This window comes from Phoenix dactylifera, unplaced genomic scaffold (genome assembly GCF_009389715.1).
Source record: "Phoenix dactylifera cultivar Barhee BC4 unplaced genomic scaffold, palm_55x_up_171113_PBpolish2nd_filt_p 001982F, whole genome shotgun sequence".
NCBI classification, from domain to species: domain Eukaryota; kingdom Viridiplantae; phylum Streptophyta; class Magnoliopsida; order Arecales; family Arecaceae; genus Phoenix; species Phoenix dactylifera.
Window position 1 is genome coordinate 16,346 of NW_024069264.1, and position 27,936 is coordinate 44,281.

At 39.3% G+C, this 27,936-nt stretch overlaps 2 protein-coding genes and 2 pseudogenes across 2 annotated transcripts; 1 reads left to right on the forward strand and 3 right to left on the reverse strand.

Annotated features, from left to right (window-relative positions):
• The first annotated feature begins 6,635 nt into the window (after positions 1 to 6,635).
• On the forward strand, positions 6,636 to 7,921 carry LOC103702213 (annotated as a pseudogene).
• A 2,492-nt stretch (positions 7,922 to 10,413) lies between these two features.
• LOC120109280 lies at positions 10,414 to 14,115 on the reverse strand. The gene is made up of 2 exons (XM_039123041.1): positions 13,861 to 14,115; positions 10,414 to 12,645 (listed from the first exon to the last, which is right to left on the reverse strand). The coding sequence occupies exon 2, from the start codon at positions 12,455 to 12,457 to the stop codon at positions 10,811 to 10,813; it is 1,647 nt and encodes a 548-aa protein (XP_038978969.1). The 5' UTR covers positions 12,458 to 12,645; positions 13,861 to 14,115; the 3' UTR covers positions 10,414 to 10,810.
• A 5,478-nt stretch (positions 14,116 to 19,593) lies between these two features.
• On the reverse strand, positions 19,594 to 23,016 carry LOC103702081. The gene is made up of 2 exons (XM_008784369.4): positions 22,127 to 23,016; positions 19,594 to 21,743 (listed from the first exon to the last, which is right to left on the reverse strand). Exon 2 carries the CDS (start codon positions 21,598 to 21,600, stop codon positions 19,843 to 19,845), a length of 1,758 nt encoding a protein of 585 aa, XP_008782591.2. The 5' UTR covers positions 21,601 to 21,743; positions 22,127 to 23,016; the 3' UTR covers positions 19,594 to 19,842.
• A 110-nt stretch (positions 23,017 to 23,126) lies between these two features.
• Positions 23,127 to 26,920, reverse strand: LOC103702082 (annotated as a pseudogene).
• Between the last annotated feature and the right edge of the window lie 1,016 nt (positions 26,921 to 27,936).

Here is a 27,936-nt window from a genome sequence, read left to right on the forward strand (position 1 = left end):
GGTGGATCAGGGTTTCAAATTCATGAATTTGGTCATTCATAGGCTTTGAGTCCACCATCCTAAACTTATTGAAATCGGAGGCTTTGAACCTCTTTACCCTAGCATCATCAAGACCATATTTGCTATCTAGGGTGTCCCAGAGTTCTTTGGCACTCTTGGCTGTGTAATAGATATCATACAGCCTCTCAGAAAGAGCACCTAGAATTCTATGGATACAATGATAATCTATCTCATCAGGTGTCCTAGAGGGTGTGCTAGTGGAGGCAGAATGTTCAGTGTTGGAAGAGGTAGTTGGGTTGGACCCGTTATCAACTTCGATCGTACTTTCACCTATGGCTGAGATTAACCCTAATGTGGTGAGCCAGAACCGCATTTGGTTCTGCCACCTCCTAAAGTTATGGCCATCAAATTTTTCAGGTTTGGCACTAAGATGGTCACTAGTGTTTGAGGCCATAGGATCAGGGTTACAGAATAGTGACAGAAACCTGATTGAAATCAAAAAAATCTATGTCAAAAGATTGCAGTAATATTTATATTGAACTTTGGATGTCTAATTGATATATCCAAAAAACTAATAGCCAGATCAGCTCCAGATCGGTGGTGGAGCACTAGGCTCACTTAAGTACCAGCCTTTCTTAGGCACGTATGCCTTTTTGACAAGCTTTTCTTAGACACTATTAGTTAGTGGATATAATCACTAGAAATCACACAAATTCAATATTTAAAATAACCTAAATGCAAATTTAAATTAGATATTGTGGATTAACTAATTTCAAAATTTTTCGTTTGAATTTTCCGAATTAGCAATGATTGATTACTAATTTAGTAGTAGCAAATCAATTATTTTAATTGAGATCTAAAATATCAATTTAATGAATTATATGTTAGATTTGAATTATTGCCTTATTGAAATAATTGATTACTAATTTTATGGCAAATCAATTATTGTAATTAAGATCTAAAATGTCAATTCAGCAAATTAAAATATTTATTTCTTTATTAGAATAATTTATTGAGATCTAATAAGTCAATTCAATAGATTAACTATTATGTATCAACCAATTTCCGAATTTTCCGTTTGAATGGGATCTGGAAATTACTCCTTGAGAAGTCCAAATGGAGGTATAATAAACCTCTTGGAGGTTAACCAAATTATTAACTCTTTAGAATAATTTATTATTGATGATGTGCTAGCAAAAACAATTATTGCAATTAAAATCTAATATGCCACAATTGTAATAAAGAATTTAATTAATTATATATTACTAACAAAAATAAATACTTCTTTGGATTGTTAGCAATATATCTCCTAACTAAATAAATAAATCTATAAATTCAATTAATAAAAAAATCTTAAAGGAAATAATATACATGCATATCATTCGGCATCCAAATAATTCTATTTTAATACAAAATAAATCTATTCTAGCACAAAGTAAATCTATGCATTTAATAAGTTTATATCATAGAATTTCAAATCCTACCAATCTACTAATATTAAATTAAAAATAAAGGTAGAAGAAATAGCCTGATTGAAAGCAGGTCGAAGCGCGTAGACGCTGTCCCAAAGAAGTATTTGCCCCCACGTACGGGTCACCCGGCAATCCTTCTCGGAGATACGACGACCCTACAACCTCTTCTTCGGCACGTCTCGGAAGAAGTCAAAGCGAACCCGATCGGACTTGCAGATCCAGCAAAGAACGGAATGAAAAGAACTAAATAAACTGAATAAAAAATGTAAAATAAAATTTGGAAGTGGCTAAGAGGGAGAAGAATTTTTCCAGAATTTTTCCACTATTTTTCTGAAATTTTTCGTGTTTCTAAAGAGATGAAATGGAGGGGGTTTATATAGGGATTTAATCGGGGGCAATATGGTCTTTTCGGCGGACGCGTCCGCGCAACGTGCGCCAACGGGCGCACGCGTCCATTTAATGCGAACGAAAACGCCCGTTGGCGTTTTCGTTTTCAAACGAGCACGCGGCCGCGGCCGCGGCCGTTTCCAAAGCGTAACGCCCGCTGGGCGTTACCCTTTTATTTTTTTTTTCTCTCAAACGCGCACGCGGCCAAATTTCGGGCCGCGTGCGCATTTAAATTTTTTCCAACAATTTCATCATAATGCCTTTTAGATCAAATATTAATGATCTTAACCGGTTTCAAAATAAGTCAAACCACCACACTTCCGCTGCACTCTCTGATTTAATTCATTTAATTCTTTAAAGTCACAAAATGATTTCTGACTAAAGTATCACTTTGCATTGAGACTAAGAAACTCCAAATTTCAAATTTCCAAGTAGAACTAGAGCAAAACCTTTAGATCTTTTTGTCCTCAATTTATATAGAGTGTACATACCATAACTAACCCCCGATCCTTTAGTCAAGTTTAAGGTCACTATGTGATCTCCACAACCTTCTTAGAATCCAAAATATCTAGGTTTAATTTAAAATAAGTTAACCATGGATTTCCTCAGCAATTCGATTAAACAATCCACGTTGATCTTCTTTCCAAAAGATTTACTTCAAATTCAATGGTTTAGGAGTCATTGAGCCAATACACTAGAATTTAACTCGATCGATCTCCAGATCTTCCTTCACCAAGATTCTTAACATCCATCAGTAATGCTATATATGATAATTCATGTAAGCATCTCATGACCGAAGTCTCTATTCAATATGACATTTATTAGTGGCTTCATCAACAACGACAAAAGATCCCTGCTCAAATCTTAAACCTAGGCTTGAGTTTTAAATTAACACATCAAATAGTCTTCTACAATTATAAGTAAAATCCAGTAGCCCAATCCAAAAATGAGAATTCAAATAATTAGAATTCTCCCATCAATATGCATACTCTATGGCCTCAAAATAATCAAATACATCCATAGGAAATAGACCCATTTGCAATATCCAACATGCCAACACCAGATATAATCAACATACATTTTCAACTTCGAAGAACGTTCCTTTCAATATTATGAAATCTCCTTAGCTTACTCCAATACTAAATCAACGTACAAATCCCACTCTAATAATTAGCAGCAAAACCAAAAGTATGATCACATTAAAACCCCCATCAAATTTGAACTTTCAAATCATTTAAATAATATCTGAACATGGTATACTCGATATGCCATTGTTGACCTACACTTATCTTAGGTCAAACCTCTCTTATCATGATCAAAGACAATTTATACTATCCTTTCGTATGCATCGAAAACCAAACCGATGCATACATTTTATCATAATGCCCAATGATCTTACAGCTTAAGCACTGAATTTAATTGTCATGTCCTAAGTGATCATAACCTTAAGCTATGATATATTTCCGTCGCAAACCCAAGTGATCTTAATCTTATGCTTGGGTTCAAATTTTGTCACTAATCCCAATGATCTTAAACCACAAACACTGATGCCACTTGGTCTTAAATCCCGAGTGATCCTAAACATATGCTCAAATTTCAATTTGTCACTATCCCCAATGGTTTTAAACGTCAAACTCTAGTGCCATTAAGGCCACAGTCCCTAGTGGTCTTAAATCTTAGATTACAATATCATTCTTGTTACAATCTCAAGTGATTATAAACCACATCTCTGATAGTTTTTCTATCATAATTCTCCACTGATACTCACCTGAACATAAACCCTAGGATACCTTAACCTTAAGCTCTGATACCACTAAATCTGTCACGCCCCGAACCCGGGGCCCGGGGCGCGAGCAGACGCCGCGCACCTGCAGGGCGAACCCCGCAGGCACGCAAGGCAGATGAATCAGATTCCACATCAATAGCTAAACAAAGATAAATTCCAACTTTCAATTCAAATGTCCATATATACATAAGTCAAAAGAAAAAGTCAATATCTACTAGCTAACTACATCATGATCACTCCACCCCGTAATCCCCATAGTCACATATCATCACCTGTAAAAAATGTAAATAGTAGGAGTGAGCTAACAGCTCAGTAGGCAACATCATGCAATAAAGTCATCATATAATATGTCATAATGCATATAAAAGCAGCTAAACACATAAATCCAAAAATCCACACAATAATCTGTAAACCCAATCCGAGACTCAAAATAACTCAACCGCATGACTACGGCCACATCACCCAGTGGCATGGTTACACCGAAGTGCCAATACAACTCTCCGAAGAGCCGCTCCACTGAGCCAACGCACCACTGTGCCGCACCCCCTGGTGCCAAACTCACGCTCCACCGAGCCGCTCCGAAGAGCAAAACGCACCCCTGTGCCGCCACTATTCTATCACCGGTGGTCGCGGTGTCGGAACTAGTTCCTCAGTACAAGTCGACAGGGCCAACGTATCATCCCATTGGCGGGGCCTAGACTATAGTCACGCGGATTTTAAAAATCAATAAATCAACTTTCCAAATTAAAGTCATAATCATACTCCCATCAGTAAAGCATATAACAATTTATGAAATTTAAATATTTAATTTTAAATCTAACACATAATGCCAATAATAAAACATAACATCAACATATGCAAGATACATGTTAAAATTCTACTTTAAAGCAATAGGTCACCTACCTGGGTTCGCTTAAAAATTCCTGCCACAGATATCACGAACCCCTGGTTAAACATAAATATTAATTATTTAATTAATTTAGAAACATAATTTAAACTAATTCCAACCCCTTAAATTTCTAAGTTCAAAGATCCAAGAATGGGTCCCCAAAATCAAGCATAGACCCTAAGAATAAATAGACTAAATCCCAAAAATCAGAATTCTTTAGACCCAAACCAATTGTAGCCCAAAACAGATTAGGCCCAATTGAACCAAACCAGATTCAGGTCCAGATCAGATCTCAGGCCCATACCAAACCAGCCCACAGATCCAATTAGGTTCAACTCAGCCCAAAAACAGATCCTTAGCCCAACCCAAACCAGGTCTGATCAGACCAGATTAGACTCAAGTCAGACTAACCCAAATTTCTGACTCAGATCCAAACCATAACCCAAACCCATTCACCCAAATCCAGATCAAACCAAATACAAGGATTAGGTGGAACCGGTTCATAATCTAAACCGGTTCATGGTCTGATCCCCACTTGAGGCACGGATCTCAAAGCCAGGAAAAACCCAGGCCGAATGAAGAAGAAGAAGAAGAAAGAGAAGAAGAAGAAGGAAGAGAAGAAGAAGAAGAAGAAGAAGAAAGGAAAAGGAAGAAGGGGGGGGGGGGGTGGCTGGTGATTCCGGTCGGCCCTCGACTGCCGACTGTGGCCCTCGACGGCGGTGCTCGGCCCGCCGCCGTCGGCCATCCCACTGTCACAAGCCGAGCGGAGGAAGAAGAAGAGAAGAAAGAGAGGAAGAAAGGGAGGAAAGAGAGGGACCGAGGCTGGGAAGCCCGGCCCCCTGTTCGCCCACCTCCGGCCGAACCCGTTTCGGCCGGATTGACCCCGGCCGGCCGCCGTCGGCCGGCCGAATCTCCCAAAAGGAACTTCCCCGAAACAGGGGAAGTAAAACCCATTGATTCCCATCGTTTCTCTCCCCTTAAATCCAAAAAAAAATAGGTCTATGTTGTCTTGCTCACCTCCGGTCGTCGACGAAAGGATACCCGGCGGCGGTGGTGGCTCCGGCGACGACTACGGCTCCGGCGACCGTCTCTAGAAGAGGGAAAAATGAAGAGGAAGGGATGGGCTCTCAGAGAAAAGAGAAAGGGAGAGAGAGAGGGAGAGAGGGAGAGGGAGAGAGGGGAAGAGGGAAGAGCGGGGGGGGGGGCTTGCGGGGGTTTCGCCGGCCATTCGGCCGGCGTGTTCATCGTGGGAAGACCACGATGAACAGACTGAAGTCGGCATCCATTGCCGACTTCAGTTCATTGGGCCCAAGAACGGGCCCAATTTCCGGTCTTTACACTTAATCTCCAATTATATATCAAAACCCTTTTCTACTACGTCTAAATCTTTCATTTATTGATCACTTAATACATAGATGATTATTTCTAAAATATTTGAAATTTTATATTTATAAACATGTGTATAGTTCAAATTATGATGAATAGATTGTGTCAAATTTTTGAATGTTTGATATATGCTAAGTCATACCGTCCAAACACCAAATAGGTTTCAACTTGTTTTAAGGGATATATCATAAGTGTGGACAATATACACATTCAACTCAAGGTTTTCATCTTGATTGAGATCTTGTTTTGTATTGGCATCAGGTACATCCAAATATGATCGAAGTAAAAATCTTTGATCTATTATCTAAGCTGATATAAATAGATAAAATCCAAGATATTGGTCGAAGTGATATATTTATATAGGTTGACATCTTTGTCACTTTTTTTTGCCTCCTTACATAAGATGTTTCAATCAATAAATCTCAAAATTAAAATATAGGTATAATTTTTAATCTAGGTCTATTCATATTGACCATGATCTTGAAAATATCAATTGAGATTTTGAAAAATCTTGGTTCTTTCATTTTTTTAATTGATGAAGACATTTCAAAATTTTTATTTACGACCTTAGTTCATCTCGGTCTTGGCTACTCACCAAGATAACCTACGTATAGAGATCTAAATACCTTGATTCAGCTTTATGCAGTCTTGGTTTAGCAAATCATCCTTTCCAATTTCCTTTTTTTCTCTCTATAGTCACCGGCTGTCTGCCAATATGGGAGATTATGGTGGGAGGGGTTGGGACATCAGATTTGGGAGTACGAGGAAAAGTTTGGAAAAGAACGTCCACTTGATCAGTGGACTCAAATTATCAAGATTAGAAAAGATGGATCTAGAGGCACGATTGTCAGTGGAAGCATGCGTGGATATCGTGGTTGTGTTCCTCATGGTAACCCAAGTGTGTTGGTGATGCTCCACCTCATTTTGTTTCCTACCCATTGAATTACTGCTGCTACTGGTGCAAATGAGTCGGGTCGGATCGGATCATGAATGACCACGACCCAATTCAGTTTCTTATTCGTGTTCTAATTTTGGACCTAGACCCAACTCAATAAAAGATCGGACCAGATCGGTCCATGCATAACTCGGACCCAACCCAAAATAATTTGAATCCGGTTCGGATTTCCGAAGTGCGTGTGTGAAGGGCAGTGTTAAAATTTCCGTGTGAGGAGAGATGGGAAAAGGGTGGTAACTAAAGTAGTTAATTGCAGTATCGAAACTTCCATGTGAAGGGGAAGCATAGGGACCGGCAATTAAAGTAGCAATTCAATTGCCAGTGGAGTGCACGAGAGTTTTAGTAGCCAAAATGCTATTGTATGTTTGTTTGTTTGGAAATTTCTTCTTCTTTCGATCAACCCTTCCTTGGCTTCCCTCTTCCTACTCTTTCTCCTCGTCGTCCCCTTCGCCGCCCTCCATCTCGTCCTCCTGGCCACCGTCGTTCGCCCACGACGCATCTAGATCCCCATGAAGGGCCGCCACATCCTCATCAGCAGCGGGTCTAGCAGCATCGGCCTCGCCCTCGCCCACCGCATCGCCGCCAGGGGCACTTGCATCTCCATCCTCGCGCGCAACCCCACCCACCTCCGGAGGTCTACAATGCCATCTAACTCGCCATTGGCATCAATGCCGTCGCCCTCGCTGCCGACGTCCGGGACCTATTGCTGTAGCTTGGGCCTTCAAGGAGGTCAGCCCCGTCGACGTTCTCATTTGCAACCAGGGTGTGTTCGTGCCCCAAGAGTTAGAAGCCCAGTTGCTAGAGGAGGTTTGCTTCATGGTGGAGGTCAACCTCATGGGCTCTTTCACCTCATCAAAGCCGCCCTCCCTGCCATGAAGGCCAGCGCCAGGGAGATTGGCCTCCCCGCCTCCAAAGCCCTCATGTCCTCCCAAGCCGGCCATGTCCCTGTCGCCGTCCCTCCCCCTCGCCCGAGTCGCCTCCACGGTACTGGAAATCCTTGTGCGTTGCGAGTCATATGCCTCGCAACCTCGCTTTCTATTTTATAAACGTCTGCTTGGCTTTGGGCTTGAGCGCGATTTCAATTTTCACAAAGATACAGAGCTTGGGTCGGGCCTTAACATGACTTGTTTTCACTCCCGTAGGCTGCGGGCAGTGGGCCCAAATAATTTTACAAATTCGGATCGGGTTGGGTCGGGGCCGGTCGTAGGATTGAAAATTCAAAATTATTTGAATTTCAAATGGATCGGGTCGGGTCTAAATTCAGTAAACCTAAATCCGATCTGAAAAAATGGAATGAGTCCAATTTTAGAACCCGGCCTAGCCCACGGGTCCTCCAAAACGGGTCAAGTTGGGTGTAACTGTGTAAGTGGGTCAGATCGTGTCACGAGTCAATACGACCCATTTGTAGCCTTTTACTGCTAATATCGGCAATTACTTGAATATTATAACTTGAGCTGCTTATAAAAAAATGGAATAAGGTGACATAATGCATACCTCACCTTACCAAACACCTCATCCAAACATTAAAACTTAATTTAATCGAACAGTATCCGAACTAATCCATTATAAATTTATAGCACCAGCACTCCAACAAACCATCACAGGACACTAAAGCAGACGAATTCAATTAACCCGTCAATTCGGGAGTCAATCTTGGGCCTGAAGAGCCCATCAAAAGCATCGTTCGAGCATCTCTTTGAGGCCCATTTACGCCCGACTTGGTCTGTTGCATAAAACGTACCAGAGGAGACATGGTCTTCTCTGACGCTGCTTCAACAAAGCAATTGTGAAGTCTCTGCCCCATAGAATATTGGTTTTCATTATGCAATCTGTATTTGGTTTCCAAGCGAGCAGCTCAGTTTGTTAATTAATATTCTTTACCATGTTCTATCATCTATGTACATTTCGTGAATTTTGTTTCTTTTGAAAACTTCGTTAGAAAAAAGGGAAGAAAATTTCTGTTCGAAATCTCGCTGATATAGATCATGGCTTGATATCAAGTTTGTGTTATAGTTCGATGAGCTACATCGTCTCCTATACCTTCATGTGCCATCTTTAATGCATCACCATAGGTATATCTGTGTCCATTTACGTGTTTGATTTCTATCACACAAGATGCTGCTATGGATTAAGGTTTGACAGTCGAGATGTACATGTTATACTTTCAATGAACTACATCAACTCCTGCACTTTCATGTGCCTTCTTTAATGTGTTACCATAGGCATCTCTATGTGCATTTAAGAATTTGGTTTCTGCTCGTCGGAAAAAAGAAATGGAGAAAGAACAGGATATTTATACTTTTATGTGACCTTCTTTAAAAGTATTATTGGAAATATTACCTTTTTGTGCTCCCTGGAAGACTTTATAATATTGTTTTAGCTATAAACAACCTGTTTTTCCACCTTCCAGAAATTTATTTGCTACCCATATGCCTCCTAATCTTTCATGCATGTTTGTGATACGAGCAATCTTTCTCATATTATATCTAAACAATGATGGTATTGTGTTATCTTTGTTTCATGATATGACTGCACTTATATATTTCCCATCATTGAGAATTTGTGGCTTATTTTCTCAAAAAGAGACTTCTGACTGATGGTTGATGAATGATGACCGCTACGTTATCCCAACTCATTCACCTTTTCTTCCCTCACCCCCTACTCTCTCTAGATTTTGCCTTCCCTTTTATCCATTTCGCAACTCGTCGTATATCCCATCTAAGATCACTCTTTAGTACATTGCTTCAAGTCATTAAGGTATAAGAACACAAATTATGGCCCCAACACTGCTCTTTTTTGAGACTCCAGTACCTTGATTTCCTTGTGATCTTCTAATGGAATATTTTCATGATGTGGGGCTGTTTGGTTCTGTTTTATTTTCATTCAATAAATATAAAAATTCATTTTATTTATTCAAGGATGATTTAATAAAGATCCAGTTTTACCAAAAAAAATAGAGAAGCATTTTATGTAGAACAAGAGAGGGTCCCTTAGAAAGCTCATACTAGGTTTGCTATCCTATCAGCTTTTCCAAACTAGGTTTTATGAAAAGCAATCAGACAAGTGTTTTAATTAAAACAAGAGCAGAAGAATGTACCATCCTCTATTTTGCCCGCAATTTATCATGTTTCTTTGCCCCAAAAGACTACTGAAATACTTTCAACTGCGTGCTCTCAAAGCATGAGGGGAAGGTTAGTCACTAGACAAGCCAAATTCTCAGCATGAGAGGGAAGAATAAATGTCTGAAGTTATCCTAGCCATAATTATTTTGATACATTACATGAAGAAATGAGTTTAAAATATCAACGAGCTGAAAATATGAGCAGCACACACTAGGTTTAGCAGTACATGTCATGTAGGCTGTGGATTAATTATGTTTCTGTAAGCTACTAAGTATACTGAGATGCTATGTTTCACGAATTGAACTTCTTAACAGGGCATCTATTTGAAGTCGCAACAGAAATTTTAAACTATATAATGATGAATGAAGACATAACAGGAAGTGACTTCAGAAAAAATATAAAAAAAAATCAATTCTCAAACTTCTTCCATTGTCTGTTGAATTATTGAAAAATGGAGTGCCAGCAGTCGGATAATGGTATACGGTTATTACAAGCAGAAAAAGTGTAGTTGTGATCCAAGTGATCTATTCTATGCTTTTCCCCCAAAAAAAGATTGTATGATAATTGATTTGAGACTAACATAAAGTTTACAAGTGTAGTCTCCAACCAAATGCAAATAATAACTTACAAATCCATCTTATATCGATATATTAATAATAAAGGAACTATGACATGTTTTAAAGATTTGCGAGATTATTGAACTTCCAAAAGTTGTACTGCAAAGAGGAAGATCTGTTCTCATACCTCGCATAGGAGCTAACTCTGATGTTTTTGCCCGACCATTTGCTTCCAAAACCATTATTTCTTCTGAAGCTAGCTGTCTTCTAGTTGAATTAGTGGTGGAAGAGGTGGTCTCATTGCATAAACCTTCCCGGATGTAGATGATCTCTCAAGGGTAATTGAAATCCTAGCATCTGTTGATATATCACTAGACATTTGTAGATTAGCTGGCTCAATTTTGGGTGGGCAAGAGTAGCTACGCATTCCAGACCCGCCTTCCCGGGGCAAAGGAACCAGGACTTGTCGACCGTCCTCACCAGTAACCTTCTGATAAAAGCTCTCATCCTCAATATCATAAAAATTTCCTGTCCTCACCTCCTGAGCTAGTGAGCATGACCAGCAGAAGAGCCACTGCATGCAATCAGTCACCGATGGATAGCCACAACAGAAAGGATTGGCTGGAAGTTTGAACCTCTTCCTCATCTGAATCCTCCAAAATCCTCCATAGAGTAGCCCAAAGAAACACAGCACTATGCCGGATATCGCCACTATGTACTTAATGGTATCATCGTGGACATTGAGGGCAGACACATTAAAGACCCAGAAAGGAGCAATGAGGAGTAGTATAAAAGTGACTATATGAACATACATATTGCCGAACCCAAGCCTTTCCATGTTCCACCCAAAGACACAGAAGGTACAGAAGAAGGAAAGATAGCATACGGTGAGGTCATCCCAGCAATCAAATAGTCCCCCAATCCACTCCGGACTAGTTACCACAACCCTTCTGCTAAATATCTTCAGTTCAGAATCATCTGGTTGGGTAGTTGTGGCTGCCTGATGCTGAGATTCTTCTTCGGTTTCGGACTCGCCGTATCTTCGACCTAAAGGGCTATAAACAGTATACACACCAGCAATAACTGGTGCTGCAATTCCTACTCCAATGCAGAGATTTAGTGCCCAGTCCGGTCGGGTCTTCCTTGTGTAACCCCAGTAAAGGCCACACATGACATACTGAGCAAAACAAGTGAGATGGAGGAGGATCACAACTAGCATCATATGAGCCCTTTCATGAGGTCGCTGCGCTCCATCCTTGCAGTAGATTTTCCTTAGCTCCACCTTGTCGGGCGATCCCCACCTGAATAGAAGAACTAGCTGGTGGAACAATTTTGGATGTTGATATAAACACATAATTGTAAAGAGTGCATTTAGTATTTGATTGACGATTTCGGTCCATCTCTTTCTTTGGGAGCTACTTGGTATTGCTCCATCTAGTATTCCAAGCATGAGCAGACCAAGAATGATGAGGCCCGCAGCAACAAAGATCAACCAAATAAGAAGAGCCATGTTCGCAGGATTCTTTATCCATTTCTTGAAGTATCTGATCAAAGCTGCCCAGTTGATTTTCCTGACAAATGGCACACGGAAACGCCGTCGGGCACCGCCAGGAGCTGGATCAGAAGGAGAGGACTCATGACCTGGGGTTCCATTTCGCCTTACGAAGGAGAAAGGAGACAGTCTACCGACAAAACCAGACCTAAGAAACCAATCTTTGGATGGATGGGCTCTGAGAAAATCTAGAAATCTTTTCTTCTGGTGGCTCTGATCCAAGAGTCCCTTCTCAACTGTCGGAATGTAGATGGGGATGTAATCCACAAGCCTCATTCTGGTGCCTGTTGTTCCTCTCTCCAGTTCCTCCTGGATTTCATCTTTGTGCTCTCCATTCTCATTTGAGATCATTGTGCCTTTATAATTGATACCCAATACTTGGATCTCCTTCAAATGTCTACCTAGCTCTCTCGATAGATATAATCTATTATCTCGAGTGCTAAGCAGGGAGCAATCATGCAAAGTTGAGTGTCACTTTATCTTTGTTGATGGCTTCAAACGGCAAATATTTTAACTTAGCTGACTGGTGTCTGAATTACCTGCAGGAACTCGAGAATAGAATCTATTAGTACAATTTGAAAGCTAGATTATCTACTATTTAAAATCTACACCAGGAGAATAAAATAAGATCTAAATTTTGGTTTAACTCAACTTTCTTTTTTTCCTTCTACCTAGAAACAGTTGAGGTCAGCTTTCAAGGTATGATTTCACCATATTTCAAGAATCATCATCACATTTTTTCACAGATATCATCCAACTTTAATAACAGCTACTGTTTAATCCACCTTCCGAGAGTTTAGTATTTGAGAAAAACCACCAGTTTTTTCTATTAGCCAACTACAAATTAGTTTATGAATAATTGAAACCCCTTGAATAAATGTTCCCTTCAGTCTTCACCTTGTTTCTTATGCTTGTTTCCATCTATTTTATATCCCTTTTGCTTGCCATCCTCTTCTTTTCTTGCTTGTTCCACACGGAATCTCTCTCGTTTTCCTCTTTTTCATTACGTTGCATTTCTCTTTCTTTTTCCTCTTCCATTAGATAATTTCTTCTGTCTCCTCCCCTGTTCATCAATCCTATTCTCGCTTTCCTGTTAAAACTTTAATTTTTCCATTTTCCTCCTCTTATGCAATAAAGTCTTTCAGCATCCGCTTGGAAAATTCTAGGACATATAAAATATTCTGGATACCCTTGTTGTTCCGCTTGGATCTCATATAGATTGTTAATGCATAAAAAAACACTGACATGCTAATATTTTTATTTCATGGGCATCAGCCAACTAAACTGTGTTCAGCGCTATCTATATGACTCGACCAAATCTCCCCAATGAAGTAAAGCAGAAAAATATAAGAGTAATTTGGATTAACTGATGATTAACTGAAGCACAAGGCAAAGAACATTTACATTTTTTATCATACATGATGATTAACTGAAAGATCTACTCTTTTTAAGAAAAAAGAAATTAAAAATGACCACCAGTTTGATTTCTACAAATATATTTTAATTCCATAAACAAGAAAGGCAAGCTCATGATAATATGACATCCAAAACCTCCAGCAGCGTAAGCCAGAATTCTAAACCTGCACTCATCTCTTTCTTTTGAGGGTACTAAGTCTGCATTTGCAATAAAAGCTAGTAGGAAGAAGCAGTAATGGAAGGAAACTAGATCAAAGTTCAATAAACTTCTTGAGGAAAGGCAAAACATTTGATTTCAGCTACTAAGTTCATCGAAGGGGATAAGCCAGCAGCAATACCTCATTTCATAGGTTGAGGGGAGATTGGAAATGCATCCTCTTGCCTTTGGTTCCCTAGTTTCCAGCGTCAGGAGAACACAGAAAAAGGTGAAGAAGGTGTTTGGAAATATTTCTTTCATCTATATATGAACATACAGAGAAGGCTAGGTGAAAGGGGCATCTGGTGACTCAAAGGCCATTCTATTTCTACATTTGTGTTTCCATAGTCCACCTAGATTATTTTGTTGACAGAGTATCGTAAGATCCAATAATTGGGTCAAATCTTGCTTTCTTCCTCGCGCCTGGAAATGAAGTCTATAAAAGGCTTCGGAGTGTGAAGGGAGACAAGAAGAAGTCAGAGAAGCCGGTTGAGACTCAGAGAGGGGAATGCATTCATTTTTTAGTTTGTCATTTGACAAAAGGGGCAGAAATGGTCGTCAGTGGAACTTTCTAACCCGGCGCACACGGTCCGCTGCCGAGTTGAGGCCGGTGGCGGTTCAGCCCACGACTTGGATTTACCAAACTGCGGCCCAATTACGGCATCATGATGACGTGTGTCGTGAAAAAACTGAGCTTCTAGACGGTTGAGAACACTTGTTTGCAGCCGTTGGAACGGTTGATCCACCGCTGCCACGTGATTTCCAGTCTTTTCCTCTCTCTTTTTTCCCTTAATTTTTAAATAATAGGAGCCGATCATCCCCATCATCATCAACATTTAGGGGAAAAAAAGTGTTCGCCACCCTAAAAATCAACACTGTATTGAAAAAAATTAAGAGTTGGTAGAAGAGGAAAAGGATAAATGGAATAAGTCAACAGCATTAAACTGGTGGGGGATATATATATATATATTAAAAGCACGCGCGCCCACACAAAAAAAAAAATCTTTATTGGTTGTACAATTATAGGCATAATTATAGTGATATGATAAAAATATTACTATAATTACAAGGATTGTTCAACCATACAACAACGTGAGAAAAAAAAAAAGACATAATTTGTTTAGTTGTATGCCATTATTTATTTATTTTATCATAAAACAATATATGCCGTGGTTTATTTCTTTGTATGCTATTGTTTATTTCCTCTCTCATAAGCAAATATATGCCATAGTTTGTTTTCGTCTATGTCATTATTTGTTTCCTCTAAAATAGGAGTAAATTTCATTAGGATTAACAGATGTGATTGGTGAAGTCGATTTGGTGGTGTTAATAGATGATATGTTGTAATTAACACCCCCTCAAGCAAAATGGTGCATGAGTATGTTGAACTTGGATCAAAGTTGAGGGAACCTTTAGGCCTGGGTAAATATATCAGCCAATTGATTAACTGTGCTAACAACAAACCCTGAATATCACTATATATATCTTCCTCATGCAAGCAGAGAAAAGCTCAGCCAAACTTTTCTTAATACAAGTGCTTTAGTGGGATGTGCTAATCAAATGGATTGAAATCCTCTCGCTACAATAGTATGAGATTTATCCACTCTAATTTTAGTGACCACAAATCATATGGCTATTTATATGAGTTTCTAATGTCAAACTTATCCCCCAGGCTATCTAGTTTAGCATCCCTTGCAAACAACTTTAGGATTGCCATCAAGATTTATTATCATAAAGGCTGTCTTAAGAAAACTAATGCAGAAAAACTTGTACCATATTATGAGATACTACTTTCAAGTATAATTCTTAAATCCGAACCAAAGACCAACTTAGTGATTCAGAAGGATCACTAGATTTAACATGGACCACTTTGGCCACTATAGATGGAATTGGATAGGATCTAAGAGTGAGATCCATCACATCAAAAATCCGAATCATGCGCCATTCGAAGATCATAACTTAGTTATATAATGCCTCCAAAAAGGGCCGTGCCCGTAGCGATCAGATCCAAATTCCATCGTTTGGGCCCAAAATAGACCTGTCAAACCAAAAACTTTCTTTTCAAATTTTTTATTTTAATTGGACGTATGTTCCAATCCGAAAAGAATTACGTGGAGTGATAGAAGAAAAAGTTGATGTAAGAGTCAAGATTTACGTCCTATAGGATTTTAGCTTTTTTGTGTTCATTTTTACTAATCATAACTATTTTAGAAAAGTAAATTCTATTAGAATTAAAAGAGAAATCCGATCTAAATTATGCAAGGGCAAACCTCACTTTTATGATAGTTAATGAAACAAAGGGGATCTAAACCCTATTTTCACCAATTTTTCATCCATTTTTAAATTTTTTTTTCAAAGATTCGAATTAAGTAGGTTGAAAAAATTCTTCTTTTTTTCCCGATCGGATCACATGGTCAAGAATCTGCATCATCAGGTAATCAGTCCAACTATTAGGTCAGTTGATGATTAGATTTACATATAAAAAATAAAATATATAAAACTAGTATATAATTATATTAATTTTTATTTATATACTGCTTTATAAATTACATTGTTCAACATCATATAATAGTCTTTACTTGTACCATAAATAGAAAAGTGAATCATTTAATTTTAAAAATAAAAAAAATATATGATGTAACAAACTAAATAAGACTTATTGGTATTTTCAACATTTTAAATAATAAATTTTAAGAATATAAAAAAAAATTAAAATGAGTATGTATGTATATTCAACTTAAATTGCGGTTTTGAACCACTTCAAATGCATTCTCGATCTTATAGCAAAAAGTGGATAGGCCAAGGTTCTAATTCATCGATTCTTGCATGCTTGATTCATCAGTCTTACAAAAACCATGCAACTCAATGGTTCTCCACTAGTTCAAACATATTTTTGGTACTTTTTGATCAATTAACCTGTATTTCTGATCTTATAGGAAAATTGGATTGTCTAGGGTTCTAGTTCACCGATTCTCTCGTCCCTCAAATCGGTCCGATTCAACTTTAATGATTATATTTTAAAGGTTAGGTTGAGCATAAGTCAACCTTTATGAAAACCAATTCACCTAGTTCATGCTCACCAACTAGAGCAAGCATCAATCAGCCGAACCAAGAACAAAATAAATCAATACAGATCCAGAGCAAATGTGCTCTCTTGTAAGTGAGTTGAATAGAGAGACTTTGTAAAAGGAGATTGACGAGGTGGATAGCAAGACGGTATTGCTTGTTCCGTGTCCAAATTATTAATTTTGTGCATGCCGCGGCTTTGAGAGCAAGATGTAATGACAAGCAGAAAAAATTTCCTGCTTAAGTCTCCATAACGAGCTCCAAACTGTAAGGTCAAATTTTGCTGGCTCTACGAAAGAAGAATCCGGGCCCCACCACCACCCACTTCCATCGTGTTGTTGACTTTCCGGCGTGTTCGTCAAGGATGACGGCTACATCAGCTCAACAGCTAGAGCAGTGAATTAATAGGGCTGCGGATTGGATGTCGATGACAACCCCCAATTGCTTCGAGATATTTAGACAATAAAAAAAAATGGAGGAGCATTTCAGACTAAGCATGTATTTCGTGAAGTTAATAGGGGTGCGGATTGGATGGTCGCTTATATGGCCAACCATGTTGGGAATGCCTTATGGGCCCCTGGGCGCTCCGAAATATTCTGTTTTCTGATTTTCTTGGATGCATTCGTACTCGTCAGGTATGAATTACCCGCTCTAGCAAAAAAAAAAATCTAATAGAATTCTTTTGCTCCATTCACGTTTACGCTTCATTATGCACTCAGTTTTTTTATATATAAATCAAGAGTCATCAAATCATATTTTTTTTTATGCATAAATAATGTAAAGATAGTAGGTCATGGTTAACGGCTTAGGTGATCTATGTGGAATCTTTGCTGTCCAATTCAAAAAAGATATAATTCTTTAAAAGTTATACGAGGTATCTAGAATTAGCAATTACCTATAGCTAATATCTGGCTTTAGTTATTGCATTTAATGCTCAAATTATTTGGTTAAAAGTGATTAAAAATTTGGTTGAGCCCTCGGTAAGTGAGGTGGGTTTGGGACAGATATTTTCTAAGCTGTAACATGCCATCATTTTTTGACTTCGATTTTTTTAGGCTATAGTATGGCATCATTTTTAACTTTTATATACAAAACTGAGGTTTTAGGTCAGTGGTTTCACCATAAAAGGCTTCAACTATTCTATGTAACCATTAAAACACCAAATAGTTACTTGAGCTCTTTTAACACATGAATTTCAAATTCAGATAAGATATCGGGCGAGGTATTTTGATGGGGTAGGCATCAGGATGGGACCATCTTGTCATCGTCTTAGCATCTCGATCAATGCATTTTAAAATATCCCTATCCCAAATATCGGGATGGGAAACGGTTCATCCTTTTCCATAAATAGAAAAACGGAATTGGCCTCATTCTAGGGATTTGAAACCTTTCTTTAACGTATTAATTAGTGAAGCTCAAAAAGAAATTGTCAAACTTGCATGAGCTACAAGTTGGCAGATTTAGAGGATCTCTTGCTTAATTATAAAAGTTTCAAGGATGAGCTCAGAAGTGGACCAGGAACAGCTGCACTGGCGTAAGAGTCAAGAAAAAAAAGTAATTTAAAGTCTATTAATTTTATATTTATTTAAAATAATAAAATAATAATTAGAAATTTTGATTGATGGTCCAAGAAACGATGCGGCGTATTGAGCACTCCGATTTTGTTGAATGGAATTATTTGTCAACCATTTAGGATGCTTCCGAACACTTGTGTTGTTTAACTCTTTTCATTAACCCAAAAAAACCGTTATTATTTCACTATGAAGTTGTTAATATTTTATTATAAAAAGGGCCGGCTCCAACTGGTGGAACGTGGATCACGGAAGGACGAACGGTCATAATTTGACTTGTTAATGGCTGACGAAAGAGGAGGTTGACCTTCACTTTTGACCAGATATGATTGCACTTGTCGTCCAGTTTTCAAACCTGGAAATGTAGCGCAGGGCTAATTGGAGGATATAAGCAGCAAGGCTTGGGTCTTCCTTTCTATCAACTACAATTTAAGGCTATGTTTGGATAGGAGAAGTTGGGCTCTTGGGCTCTAGAATGATAATGAAAATGAGTAACGCCCTCTTAAGTTATTTGGTTGGTGGAAGTTCTATTTCTATTCCGATTTTCATTTTAATTTTAGTCGGGAACCAAATATATAAAAAATAATACATGATCATTCATATTTCCATTTCAAACTGTTGATTCTGATTCTAATTTCAATCGCAAACCAAATGACAACTCCAGCAACATAAGGTTTTATGCATTTGGAAAGTAGTTACCATATAAATGTTGCTAATCCCCATGGTGAAGAAATGTCAAAATTAGATAACTTGGTCCTTCAAAAAAAAATTCACTTTCCATGTTTCTCAAAAAAAAAAACAGTCTCCATGAAAAAAATGCAGCCTTTTTGTCTTTCTTTCTTCGTCTGGCCGCCATTTTATATTTCAATGAAACCTGATCACAAATCTTTAGAGAGATAGATCTTCTGCCTCAGGTCTTTATCTGCATATTGGATTGCATCATTTTATTCCTTCTATTTACAAATTGATATCCATCCCGAAAGCCAAATTGCTTAAGAAGAAAAAAGTTCTCTTATTTCAATTCAATGAATCATAGCCAATATGTAGTTTCCAGATATATTACATAATGTCAAGGTTGACCTGTACCATTTGATTTTCATTTTATCTGTAAAGTTCTAGTATTCATCCAAGACAAAACAGCCTGCATGATTTGTTCTAGAAGCTCCCTTTCTCGATGGTCCGATCATGAATTATGAACCAAACCGATCACCCAGAAGAAATCTAAAATGCATAGATACTGAAATAGACCAATATTCTTGGTCAATATAACAGTTTTCATAGGAGGAATTGTTAATCGGGTACTAATGTATCTAGAAAGCAAACTTTTCTCTTGATAATTTGGAAAAGATAGTGTATACAGAGAAAAATTTCCTGTATAAGCTTGAGCAAGTGATACCGAAGAAGCTACATACAAGAACTTTTTCTTTGAGAACGCAGTAGGCACCAAGTGCCTAAAGATTTCATTAACATAATCCTGAAGACTCGAGTCAGCCATTCTGAATGGAAGCTGATGAATCATCCCGTGCCTGTAAATGGGGAAAATGTGGTGGTGCAGCTGAATTACCATCACCAACTTTCTTCAATGACGGTATTAATGGTCGAACAGGTGGTCTCAATGCATCATCAGAAGCTAATATGGAAGACTCCACCTGCATCACATGCAGCTGATCAATTTGAATGCCATGCTCCTCTCCCACCCCCGTCGAATTTGGCAACTTAGCAGGGTAGGAGATTGGAAACTGAGAGGCACCATCTGTTCCAAACTTTGTACTTAATCCCCCCTCACGAGGTAGAGGAGTTAGAAAAGGACTGCTCTCTTCATCACCTTCCAATTGCTTTCTGTAGAGGCTGCCATCTTCCACATCATATAAATTTCCTGTGCGCACTTCCTGAGCTAGAGAACAAGCCCAGCAAAACATCCACTGGGCGTAATCGGGCAGCGAGGGGGAGCCGAGACATGGAGTATTCCCAGGAAGTTTGAATCTTTTCCTCATCTGGATCCTCCAGAAACCACCATAAACCAAACCAAAGGCGCAGAGAACTATCCCTGCAGTCCCCACCATATCACCAATAACTTGGTCATGAATTTTCAGCGCTGAAATGTTGAAAATCCAGAATGGAGCAGCACACAGGAGAAGGAAGGTGACAATATGGACATACATGTTCCCAAATCCAAGCCTTTCCATGTTCCAACCAAAGACGCAGAAAGTACAGAATAAGGAAAGGCAGCTCACAGTAATATCATCCCCACAATCAAATAGCCCCCCTGCCCACTCTGGTTCGCTCACTACAACTCTTCGATCGTTCAACGCCAAGCCGACCATATTATAGTGCTTAACATCAGCACTAGAATTTCGACGTGGTGATTCTTCATCCGAGTCAGAATTGTACTCCCTGCCAAGAGGACTGTATACAGTGTAGGCACCGGCAATGATGGTTGTCGCAGTGCCGAGAACAACAAAGAAATTTTCAGCAAATTCTGGTCGTCGTGTCCTTGTATATCCCCAGTAGAGTCCACACAAGGCATACTGAGAGAAACAGGTGATGTGGAGGAGCACAAGAACCACCATCATATGAGCCCACTCGTGAGGTCGGTAAGCTCCACTCTTGCAATATGTTTTTCTAAGTCTTATGATGTCTTCTGATCTCCATCTGCATAGAAGAACAAAGTGGTGGAACAGATTTGGATGTTGATATAGACTCATGAGCGTGAAGAGAGCATTGAGAACTTGGTTGTTGATCTCAATCCAATGATTTCTCGAGGATTTTGTGGGGAATGCTTTATCTAGCAGTCCAAGCAGGAGTAGGCCCAGCATAGAGGCAGAGATGGCAACACATACTAACCAAATAAGAAGAGCAGCATTCATGGGATGCTTTATCCATTCCTTGCAGATATCCACAAGAGAAGCCCAGTTGATTTTCCTGATAAAGTTGATATGGAAATGCTGTTGCGTGCCAACAGGAGAAGAAACTGAAAGCGAAATCTCCTCTCTTTCATCCACAGTTCGCTGGAGGATGGTTAATGGGGAAGAGAATCCTAGTTTCTTAAACCAGTCTCTTGAGAGATCAGCCCTCAAGAAATCGAGAAATCGTCTCTTGTGATTTTTCGGATATGATAATTCCGTTTGATTAACTGATGGAATGGAAACACGAATGCTTTCAATGAGTTCGGTGGCATCTGAATTCGTGCCCAACTCGAGTTCTCTGAGGATTTCTTTGGTGTACTCGTTGCCATTTGATAACATCTCTCTGTTCGATTACATAAAACACCCACGAACCCTTGCTTCGCCACTGTTGTCGAGTCCCCTCCGAAGAAGTAAGTGAACAATCGACTATCCTATAACTCAATGGATTTCAACAACCTTAGTCAACCTCTCATCAAAATTTCCTGCAAAAAAAAAACACTTATCAAGTTATATCATCACCACCTCTCTCATAACAGTAAGAATTCGGCAGAAAACTTGTTCTATAATATAACTTTCTGATTTATGAAGTTCAATAGATCAGCATTAGCTCGCAAGTTTTTCCAGTTTCAGGAAAAATATTTCGCAAAAGTGAAAAATAATTTCGTTAGGTACGGAGATTTCCATTTTCTTGGGAAAAAAAATCAGAGATTTTCGAATCACCCAGAAGAAGAGTTGAATTAGGGAAAAAAAGAAAAAGAAAAAGACGAAAAAACAAGTAAGGATACGACTACATTCGAAAACCAAATATATATAGTTAGGATCAAGATCTATTCAATATATAACCGATGTGGGACTAAACACGTACCGGTCCAGATCCTCACAAAAGATGGCAGAGATTGCATAGTATAGTTCCGGCAAGAGAACTGAGCATCGGAACTCCTCCCGTCCTCCCGGCGTGAAAGGAAATCACCCAGAAAGAAGCTTTAGAACCAGAGAAGTTTCCTTGTTAGTGGCCCTTGAATTGGGAAGAGAAGACTTCGACATCACCATAGCGGGAAGAAACGGTCAAGCGCGGCTCAGCAGACGCTCCAACCCACGCCGTGTCCAAAAGAGAGCTCGGTCACCACTTTCCCCAGTATAACGACAAAAGGCTCTTGAGACGACCAAACGGGAACATTGGAATCCAACTTTAGAATTTGGGAACAAGGAAAAGGAATAGCGAAGCATGACCATGTCAAACCCCCAATGAGATATCGTAGGATATGAGCATCAGTTTGATCAAGCCAAACCTGCTTGCAATTATTGACTTGGAAACGCCCACCACTTTCTTCCCATCTTTTCTGACATTGGTTTCTTCATTTAAGAACCTGCTGCGGTCTAATGCACTCAGAGACTCGTATTAGTTGTCGCACAAAACCATAGTTTAGAATTTAGGGCAGAAGCTTCCAGTCAGCAGGCACCATGTAGGCATAGACCATTCAAACAACACGGTGGAGCGGTAGGAGCAGAATATTGGACTGGTATTGGTTGCTAGGGTTTATTTAAATATTGATTTCACAGCTCCAAAGTGCTTCTCTTAATGGTTCTATAATTGGTTGCGTTTCTGAAGTCGTCATGTAACAACCGAATTGGGATCATGTCTTGCAGCTCATCAGATAAAAATTCAAAGAACGAAACTGGAACAATCTGACATGAAGAACCTGAAAATTTGGTGCAAGAATATGATAGCTCTTCGAACAGCTTCCTCTTGGTTGCATGCCATTGTAATGCTGCAGAATACCGGGATTTAACGAGATGGGATGCAATTCTAATAGAATCTTGTCCTGGATATCAGATTCGAGAGGCAAACAGCATGGACCAGTCCGTCAAGAAAATGCATGCGATGCAACACTATTTGGATAATATTTCTGGAAATACTTGGAAGAATTTGAAGCCACAGTGCTCACAATTATTACCCCAGATAATCAGTTGGCTTAAAACTCCCGGCTCCAGAAATGACACTGATTATAGTCATTATAATACAAACAAGATAAGAAAGATTACATGAGTACCAGCAAAGCTGGTTCATTTCATCCACAACAAGACACCTTAATGTAGCAGCTCCTGCAGAAATGAGAGATCTTCTATCATGAAGTGAAGATCATCTCATAAGCATCGTTTGCATGACTGATTCAGCATTTTAAACCTCATTTGCAGGTGATTAAGGGTCTGAAAAATTTTGGCATTCATTTCAGCATAATATACTTCTCATGAGCTAGGCACCAGAGACTTCATTGATGGTGGAAATGGAACAGATGAGATCCTCAAAAGATTGGGTCTGTGCACATGAAAGGAAGGTAATTATGGATGATAATTGCATGCACAAATTGGATATCACTCATCTCTACACCAAGGACAGGTGTAGAAAAAAAATGATCGCTATATCAACAACAATTTCTGTGAAGATATTCTATACAACAACGGAAGCATCAAAAATGGATATGTTGGCTAGGATATCACGCTCCATACACCATGACAACATATTATCTTATCTTTGTATCACAGATAGGACAGGTGGCTTCATTGTTTCATCTTTACCTTGTACTGAGGAGTCCTTGACGATGGGCAAATGCCGTTCCGGAGCTAAACCACCTGAAGATCTGATAGGACTTGTTAAATTGGCCATCCTGAGGAGGGATTGGTTGGAATCGCCCTGTGAAGAGCTAGGGCTTGATCTGAAGGAAGTAGACCCAGCTTCACGAGGCAGAGGGAACAGCATTGGTGGAGTGCTATTGTTCATTTCCTTCAAGTATAATTTATCTTCCACAACATCGTAGTAGTCTGCTGTCCTCACCTCCTGAGCAAGAGAACACGAACAACAGCAAAGCCATTGAAAACAATCTGCAATTGCTGGTTTACCACAACAGAAGGTATTTCCAGGAAGGTTAAATTTCTTCCTCATCTGAATCCTCCAAAAACCACCATACAACAAACCAAAGATGCAGAGCAAAAAGCCTGTGATTCCCAATGTTTCTCGAATAACCTCATTGTCGATATTGACAGCTGCCAAGTTGAAGATAAAAAAGGGAGCCAGACAAAACAGAAGGAAAGTTGCTATATGAACATACATGTTACCAAACCCAAGCCTATCCATATTCCATCCAAAAATACAGCAGCTGCAGAACACTGAGAGATACGCCAGAGAAATATCATCCCAGAAATCAAACAGTCCCCCACCCATTGTGGGCTACTTTCTGCAACCCTGCTTTCATCACCTACAATAAAAGAGTATCTCTTTTCTAAAGATTTCAGCCGGAGATGAGCAGGTCTGCTATCAACGGCAGAGCTAGTCTGACCCTTTGCTTCCTGATCTATTTCAGTCTCATATTCCTTCCCGAGGGGGCTAAGAATGTTGTACACACTGGCAATTGCTGGTGCACCAATTGCAACAGATATGCACAGGCCAACTCCAATAGCAGGTCTTTTGGATCTTGGGTATCCTAAGTTAAGACCACACAAGGCATACTGAGCGAAACAATTGATATGAAGAAGAATCACTACGATCATCATATGCTTCCAGTCATTAGGCTTGTTTGTTCCATTTTTGCAGTATATTTTTCGGAGCTTTAGAGCATCTTCTGGTCTCCATCGGCACAAAAGCACAAGATGGTGAAATCGTTTGGGATGTTGATAGAGGCACATAAGGGTAAATAGTGCATTGAGGATTTGATTGTTGACTTCAAACCAGGTGTCTCGTTGGGATTTTCTTGGTAACACACCATTCAACATTCCAGTCATGACAAGGAACAGGATAGCACCTGAGATGGCAACACAGGCAATCCAAACAAACAGCACCATGTTCAAGGGATCTCTTATCCATTCCTTACACATTCTCCATAGAGAAACCCAGTTGATTTTCCTGGCAAAGGGCACACTGAAACGTCCAGAACGATTTTGACTTACAGGAGAGATATCATCTCTTTCCTCTGCCATCCGCCGGAACTTGGACGAAGGGGAAGACAACCTACTGGAAGATCCAAATTTCACAAACATGGATTTACCTGGAAAAGCTGCTGCCCCCCTCAGAAATTTATTCCTGTGTTTCTTGTCATCTAAAAGTCCTCTTTGAGATGTACTAACATGAACAGAGATATGATCCTTTGCCTCGTAACCACTAGGTGTTTTTGCTGGCCCAAATTCTTCCTGAATTTCATCTGTGTGTTTCACATAACCACTTGAAACCATTCTCTTGTTTAGTATCAGAAAGCCTGATTTATAGTGAATGTTTTCTGGGGATTTTCTGTGGCTTGACGAAAACTAGCCCTTCTGACTATAAGATCTGCACCTGCTCTTCAATCTCAGTGTAAAAACAGAAGAAGCATATCATATTTTCATTTATCCTTTATTATCCTGATTTTCATGAGAGAATAACCTGAAACCAAACCATTCAAAATAACAATTACTAATTTCCTAAGCAGTGCAAGGCTTCATAAACCTTTGTTCTTAAGATCAGCAACCAAGGCTACCAAATTATCAGCTATCAATTGTATTTTCTTCAGAAAGTTAATCATAGATTCCTAAAGTAGTTCTGTTTTACATCAAAAGGGGAAAAAAAACCATAGACTCCTAAAGTAAATTCTCATTTGATGATTGCAGCAATCTATGCTTACAGAAGTCAACTGTAATGAAGAGTAAAAACACTAACATGAAGAAGCTGACATGCATAAAAGAACAAAATTAGATGATAAATAATATGAATATACAAAATGTCACCCATTTTTTGGTAAAAAGAAATTATACACCTACGTTATTAGCTATATTATTATGATTATAAGAATTAATATGTCAAAAATTAACTATTAAAAAGGTTTTTTCGAAGTACTCCCCGTCAATAACTCAAACTAAGTTTACAAAGAGTTCATAATACTGGCAACTCAAAACAAAAGACATGAATATTATTTGGTTTGATCTAATTAGATCCAGAACACAGAACCATAGAATTCAATACTTCTGTACACAAATTTGGTACCTTCAAGAAAGGAAGCCCTAAACTTTAAGGCTAGAAGCACCGATTAAACTACTCTCACATGAAAAGAACAACAGGATCTACTTCAGCACCAGATTTTTACTAATTAAACCTACACTTCCTAACCAAAGCATGCAGATGTAAAGCGCGATCCATATATTAGGTCATCCATAAAGCAACAAGCCATGAAACAAGCAGGCATATCATCCCCAACAACTCAAAAATATTCTGTATTTCGGCTAAAATTTTGATGCAGAAAGCTAGCTTGGAGAATATCGAACCCTAGTAGAACAAAGAAAGCCTAATTCAAAAGCCAAAAATATACGCACACTAAATTCTGGAGAGAGGCGAGAAACGATGGAAGCCCCTCCTCATCTTCATCCTCTTCAAGTGCAGAGAAGCTTAAAAGGATAAAAAGCGGGTAAAGGTGAGCCAGAAAGGGAAATAGGGAAGAGAGGTGCTCGAGGCGAGCGCGTTAAAAGCTTCGCATGCTTAATTTTCTTGAAGGGAACCTTCCGCTCCGCGTCAAAAGCACGAAGGCTGAGAATTTTGAACAGTTGGCGGAACTTCCAGAGAAGGAAGAATGGACAACACAACACAAATAAATAAATAAATAAAACAATGATATTTCCATCCCCCCGTGCCTTCCGGGAAAGGAAAAAAAAAAAAAAAAACCTTTCCAAATATATAAAAAAGGAAAAAATAAATAATCCAAACTCACAAAAAATGAAAATAAAGTGTACCTGTTTTTTTTTGCAAAATCTCCAATTGATTCAGAGCATAAATTCAAACTAAGAGCTGCTTCTAGTTCGTGTGGCCTAGGGAAGTAATAATTTTTTTTTTTTTTGAGAAGAATGGAGGTTTAGAGGACCAACCATATTTAGAAAAAGTATACTAAGTAGAAGAAGAAAATAAAAAAGAAAAGATAAAAACGGGCGAACCAACAAGCCCAACCAGGCCATGGAACAGTCCAACAAAGTACATCAGCCCAGCCAGCCTAAACCAGCCCATTTCTTATCCTCCATTCCTCGTCGAGCTCTGCCGCTCCTGCGACTTGGTCACAGCCCATTTCTTAGCATCCTCATACACCTCCGTGATTCGACATCGTCGCTGTCTCCACTCTATGGCTCGGCAGCCGTCGCCCTCCGAGCACGAAAGCTATGGCCACCAGTCTTCGTCCTCACCTACACAGCACCTCCATCACCAGTCTTCATCCTCGTCGCCTCCAATACCACCACTTTGAACGTCGACCTATTCCTCACCATTGACTGAGATAGGCAACTTTTAAGACTTTTTTCCCTCCCACCACTTCGGCTTCATCGCGAGGTCGCTGCTCCACCCATTGTCCCCATCGGCTACTACTGGGCGGCCATTCACAGTTGCCGGCATGGAAGGCAAAAGACTCCAATTGCCAAGAATAGGGGAGGTTGGAGGGAAGAGGCTAGAGAGGAAAGAGTTGGCGGGTGGGGGGCCAAACGGAACGCATCTTGGTCCATCTCTCTCTCTCTCGAACCTTTCCCAAATCTCAGAGCTTCTCTCTCTAGAAAATCCTAGAAGCAAATGGGAAGTAATTATATCTTCGAAAATCATATAACCTAGTTCAACCTATTTATTGAGCGTTCAGCTGCTGCTTGCACCATGACAACCTGACATTACAACGTAGTGCTGCA

Bases quoted from the DNA above. Each gene is read 5' to 3' on its own strand.
- LOC103702081 (XM_008784369.4), bottom strand. From the start codon at position 21,600: ATGTTATCAAATGGCAACGAGTACACCAAAGAAATCCTCAGAGAACTC.
- LOC120109280 (XM_039123041.1), bottom strand. From the start codon at position 12,457: ATGATCTCAAATGAGAATGGAGAGCACAAAGATGAAATCCAGGAGGAA.